Below are 5,473 nucleotides of genomic sequence, written 5' to 3'. Positions count from 1 at the left end.
CAAATTTTGTTAATTGAAAATCATGTCAAAAATTAAGCATGCACTTATAACTTCGTAGCACTGGGCAACACATATCCAAAACAGGATAGTCTGAATTCTGAAAGGACACCCAGAATGGACATTTTTGCTCATTTGCACAATTTGAAATTCTGCTTTCGTTGTTGTATAGAAAGGGATGCATTCTTTGAAGGCTTCCCCAGGATTCTGTTTTTCCTAAATAATTTTTTACCCTGCAATCATTTTCTTATTACCAATTAGAAAGATACAGATATGCACAGAGGAGATTTTGTAGCTATTGGTCCAGTAGAGAAATGACTTCAGGGCATGAAGTAGTAAAACTCAGTCCATTTGCCAATTCCTATATCAACTCACTGGGAGATGATAGCAACAAAAAGAATTCTCTTGTCTCAATACCTTGAACCACTGTCTTTTTACTAAGCCCTATTCACTAATCTCCCATGTAGGTTTCCCATGTATACCATGGTTTAGTGGTTACCAAATTTTGCTGTATATTAGAATCACTTGGGAATCCTTTAAGAATCCCCAACCCAGGTCACCCACAATATCAATTAAAGCAGAATGTATCAAGGTGGAAGCCACAATTTTTAAAAAATCTCCAGTTGATTCCAATGTTCAGCAGTTTGGGAACTATTTCCATGCTCCTCAGAAGACCAAGGCTTTATCAAGATTAATGTTATTACCAGGGAATTGCTTTTGTCCTGTCCTGGACACCACGTGGGAAAGAAACTTGCTAACACTGGAATTCAAGTGTTTGGCACTGACAGGGTGGGACTCTTGCTTTCCTTCTCACTTCCCATCTCCACCTTAACCTTTCTGCAGCTCATTTATTTGTCAATGAAATGAAAACTTTCATGTATTTGTCATAAGGACTGACTGAAAATTTAGAAAACAGACAGCACTGTGGCTGGTACACACTGGACTTCACTAAATGTTCTGAAAAGTCCACACTTGTTTAATGAGGACACATTCAGGACCTTCCTTACCTGACTCTCCTGCTGAAGGTAACTTCTCTTCCTCCACAGTGGTGCCTAAGCACACCCTCTGCAGGTCCCTCCTTTCTGCTCTTTCTACTTTGGCCCTCCCCATATTCAACTGGCTCTCTATCAGTTATCTTCAGGGAACAGCAAGACACAAGCGATTTTCTCAAATTCATGATCAAAAGGCTATGTTACCTGTGAGAACCACCAGAAAAATGACAGGTGAGAGAGCTAGCACCGAGCCAAGCAGGACTGACAGAGGGAGGGACTTGGAAGGAATTGGGAAGAACAGATAAGTAGAAGGTACTAAATTCATGTGCAATTGGGTGGAGTTAGGGTTGAGAAAATAATGGGAAAGAAGGTTATTCAGGAATTTGAATAACCTTGACCACCTTCTATATGTCCAGCTCTATGTTGAGTACTTTGAAGGATTTGAGAAATAAGAGATGTGGTATCTGCTGTCAAAGAACTTGTAGAAACAAAACAAACACAACAGGAATAATTTAGAGAACAGCTCAGTTTCAAAGTCTGAGAGCTGAAATGGTCAGAAAGGGCTTTCTTGGGGAACTATGCCTCTAGCTGGATCTTGCAAGGTCAGCGTGATTTTATTTAGCAGAGAGAAGGAAATAAAATATTCCAAAAATGGGGGAGCAGCCAGAAGTTGGAGCAGGAGGAATCTGACTGTCCTTTGCTACTTTCTGTCTTGTCTTACTCAACAGCAGTTAAAGCCAAAGATGTGAAGGCACTCTCACCCGTGATGGTAATAATGGTGATCATTTTCTTGGTGCTTCTGTTCTGGGAAAATCAGGTGAATAATGAAGTAATGATATCAACCTTAGAACACTTGCATGTGGACTACCCTCAGGAAGGTGTTCCCGTTCCGGCAAGGTACTGCAACCACATGATCATACAAAGAATCATCAGGGAGCCCGACCACACTTGTAAAAAGGAGCATGTCTTCATCCATGAGAGGCCTCGAAAAATCAATGGTCTTTGCACTTCTCCCAAGAAGGTAGCTTGTCAAAACCTTTCGGCCACTTTCTGCTTTCAGAGTGAGACAAAATTCAAAATGACAGTCTGTCAGCTCATTGAAGGAACAAGATACCCTGCCTGTAGTTACCGCTATTTCCCCACAGAGGGGTTTGTTCTTATCACTTGTGATGAGTTGGGGCCAGAGAGTTTCCAGGGCTATGTTAAATAACTCAAGATCAGTGCCGGAGATTGAGCTCTCTTTTCTCAATGGCATTGGAGCTGGCTGTCCCTGAGGCAGACCTGAACATGGACATGGGGCAATGCCTTGAGTGGAAGGGGAAGTCACTGGTAAGGAATTTATCCTTCCTGTACTGCTGAGTTGGGGTTGTTTTATTCTGCTTCAATAAAAGAATCTTTACTGAATTAAACCATAAATTCTACATGTGTTTTAATTTGTTTGTCTCTTGTCTCTGGTCATTTCATGAGAGACAGAACTGGGATTAAGACAAAGTAAGTGAGATACTCACTTGAGGTGTAAAATTTAAGAGGGTACCAAAAAACCAAAAACCTAGTAACCTAGATAAATATAATTGATTTCTTTTTTTTTTTTTTTTTTGAGATGGAGTTTCACTCTTATTGCTCAGGCTGGAGTGCAATGGCATAATCTCAGCTCACTGCAACCTCTGTCTCCTGGGTTCAAGTGATTCTCTGCCTCAGCCTCCCAAGTAGCTGTGATTACAGGCATGCACCACCATGCTTGACTAATTTTGTATTTTTAGTAGAGATGGGATTTCTTCATGTTGGTCAGGTTAGTGTCGAACTTTTAATGTCGGGTGATCCACCTGCCTCAGCCTCCCAAAATGCTGGGATTACATGCATGAGCTACCACACCTGGACTTGATTTCAGTATTTTTAAATAATCAAAATTAATGCAAAAATCTTGGATGCTCAAAATATCTATCACAAAATTTTGAAGATCCAATCTGACAAGGCTAGGATTAGGGTAAGATGATTTACATGAGTTTTACTAGTGCAGGGTCAGATCCTGGTATTTAAAATTTTAGCATTTGTTCATCAGGTATTTTTTTGTGTTATATTTATTTTCTGGCCAGATGTGGTGGCTCACACCTGTCATCCCAGCACTTTGGGAGATTGGTGGGTGGTTCACTTGAGATCAGGAGTTCAAGACCAGCTTGGCCAACATGGTGAAACCTTGTCTCTACCAAAAATGCAAAAATTAGTCAGGTGTGGTGGTGCATGCCTGTAATCCAAGCTATTTGGGAGGCCGATGCAGGAGGATTGCTTGAACCCAGGAGGTGGAGGTTGTAGTGAGCCAAGATTATGCCACTGCACTCCAGCCTGGACAACAGAGCAAGAGTGTGTCTCAAAATAAATAAATCAATCAAAATTTATTTTCTAAAAATGTTGCATTAAAATATTATTTATCTTGATTATTGAGTTTTGTGGTACTCTCTTAAATTTTGGCCTTGGAATGAGTGTCTCATTAACCTCAGCCTAATCCTAGCCCTGCTCCTAGCTGGAGAAGCAACTGGGAACACCTCTTAGGGTCTTTTTAAAAGATGGCATATACAACTCAAGCTGCATTTGTTCCTGTTCAGCAGCTATTTTTGTGTCTTGAAATAAAGCAAGGAGCCTGATTGGTCTGAAACTGTTTCCCTTCAAGACTTTAAAGCAGCATGGATAAGGATTTCCCAGGGGATTGAGACTCTCAGAGCTCAATGATCTCCTCTTTGCATCTCTAGAAGGAACAGAGAGGACTTTGAGCCAGACTACTAACTCCTTTCTCTTTTTAGTTCTTAGAATTGAACTTATTGCTTAGTTTCCCCACATTCAGCTATGGGTGTAGTATCCTTACAGCTAGAAGGAGAAGGAAAAGAAAGAGAGGCTCCTAATTCTGGTGATTTCATGAAGTCTTCTTTTTCTCTGTTCATTAGTTTTCTCATTGGTAAAGTGAGGATCTTGAATTAGGTAATCTTTCAAGTTCTTTCCAAGTCTATTAGTCTGTAATTCTATTTCTTAGGTAGTAAAGAAAATGGCTATATTATAGCCAATGTTGGAGGGGAGAATTTGTATTGTGAAATAGTAACAAATAAGGGGTACTTGGAAAGTAGAGGCCAGATTATGTCATCACTAATTCTGAGCTATGGCATTTCAATCCTGGAAGTGAGAGCCAGAGACTCATCCAGTGACCTGGAGCAGGCATGAGTGGGTCACAAGCTTTAGAGAGCACTCTCTGTCCTGATCTTTTCAGTTGAGAGACTTCAGCTGTTCGTTGCTTATTTGGACGAAGTTCAAGGTCATATCAAAGAAGAAGGTGCACTTATACTAGGTTTTTGTTTTTTTTTTTTTGAGACAGAGTCTTGCTCTGTCGCCAGGCACCAGGCTGGAGTGCAGTGGCGCAATCTCCACTCATTGCAATCTCTGCCTCCTGGGTTCAAGCAATTCTCCTGCCTCAGCTTCCTGAGTAGCTGGGACTATAGGCGCGGGCCACCACGCCCAGCTAATTTTTGTGTTTTTTACTAGAGACGGGGTTTCACACGTTGGCCAAGATGGTCGCGATCTCTTGACCTCGTGATCAGCCTGCCTCAGCCTCCCAAAGTGCTGGGACTACAGGCATGAGTCACCACGCCTGGCCTATACTAGTTTTTTAGCTTTGTCTTTTGTAACCATCAAGCTCTATCTGATTGATCAGATTTAGGAGGGGGGTGGGGTATAATCATAAGTGAAGGGCACTTTGCAACCTTGTGAGTAGGCAAAGCTTACCCATCTCATGGCTTCTTCCATCTTAGGTGGCTATTTTTCAGCTGAATTTCATTTTCTAGTTCTCTGTGGTAATTCTGTGGTCATTGTTGTCTTCATAGAATTTTGGGTGTTACCAGGTAAACTGAGCCCTCAGCATCTGAATAGAAACTGAACAGGAACAGGTAGGTGGTCCCTAGCATATGATTTGTTAGGTCTTGGTAACATCATTTTCTGGGCAAAACCTGGAAGTGGGTGAAATGTATCCTTTAGGTTTCTACATCTATTTTCTGAATTCTGGTTCCTTTTCCTATCCCTCTTCCTAAGTTTTGCTGTCTTTTCTTTCCTTTTCAGTGCTTTTCCTTCCCTTCCTTCCCCAACCTCCTCTTTTCTAATTAAAAATAAAATCTTGCAGATAAAAGTAGAACTGAGATGGAACAATAGGATCTATCCTCAGAGTAATTTCATTCAATAGGGATCAACACTAAATTCAAATGAATTGTGACATTTTGGACATTTGTAGTTTGGGTATGTGTGTGTATCTATATCTATCTATCTGTATCTAAATATGTAATATATATATATATTACAGATATACCAAATCAGAGTCTCATTCTGTTGCCCAGGATGAAGTACAGTGATGTGATCATAACTTACTGCAGTCTTAAACTTTTGGGCTCAAGAAATTCTCTCTCCTCAGCCTCCTGAGTAGCTGGGACTATAGGCATGTGCCACCACAATTG

General features: G+C 40.9%; 1 protein-coding gene across 1 annotated transcript; it reads left to right on the top strand.

The window, feature by feature from the left end:
- Positions 1 to 1,664: 1,664 nt before the first annotated feature.
- On the top strand, positions 1,665 to 4,915 carry RNASE12 (ribonuclease A family member 12 (inactive)). Its single transcript, XM_032261121.1, has 2 exons — positions 1,665 to 2,318; positions 4,853 to 4,915. Exon 1 carries the CDS (start codon positions 1,756 to 1,758, stop codon positions 2,197 to 2,199), a length of 444 nt encoding a protein of 147 aa, XP_032117012.1. The 5' UTR covers positions 1,665 to 1,755; the 3' UTR covers positions 2,200 to 2,318; positions 4,853 to 4,915.
- The last annotated feature ends 558 nt before the right edge of the window (positions 4,916 to 5,473 follow it).

This window comes from Sapajus apella, unplaced genomic scaffold, assembly GCF_009761245.1.
Source record: "Sapajus apella isolate SASKATOON/1434 unplaced genomic scaffold, GSC_monkey_1.0 scaffold122, whole genome shotgun sequence".
Taxonomy (NCBI): Eukaryota; Metazoa; Chordata; class Mammalia; order Primates; family Cebidae; genus Sapajus; species Sapajus apella.
Note: the sequence above shows the minus strand (reverse complement) of the source record. Positions and strands in the feature narration are given on the sequence as shown.

Bases quoted from the DNA above. Each gene is read 5' to 3' on its own strand.
- RNASE12 (XM_032261121.1), top strand. From the start codon at position 1,756: ATGGTAATAATGGTGATCATTTTCTTGGTGCTTCTGTTCTGGGAAAAT.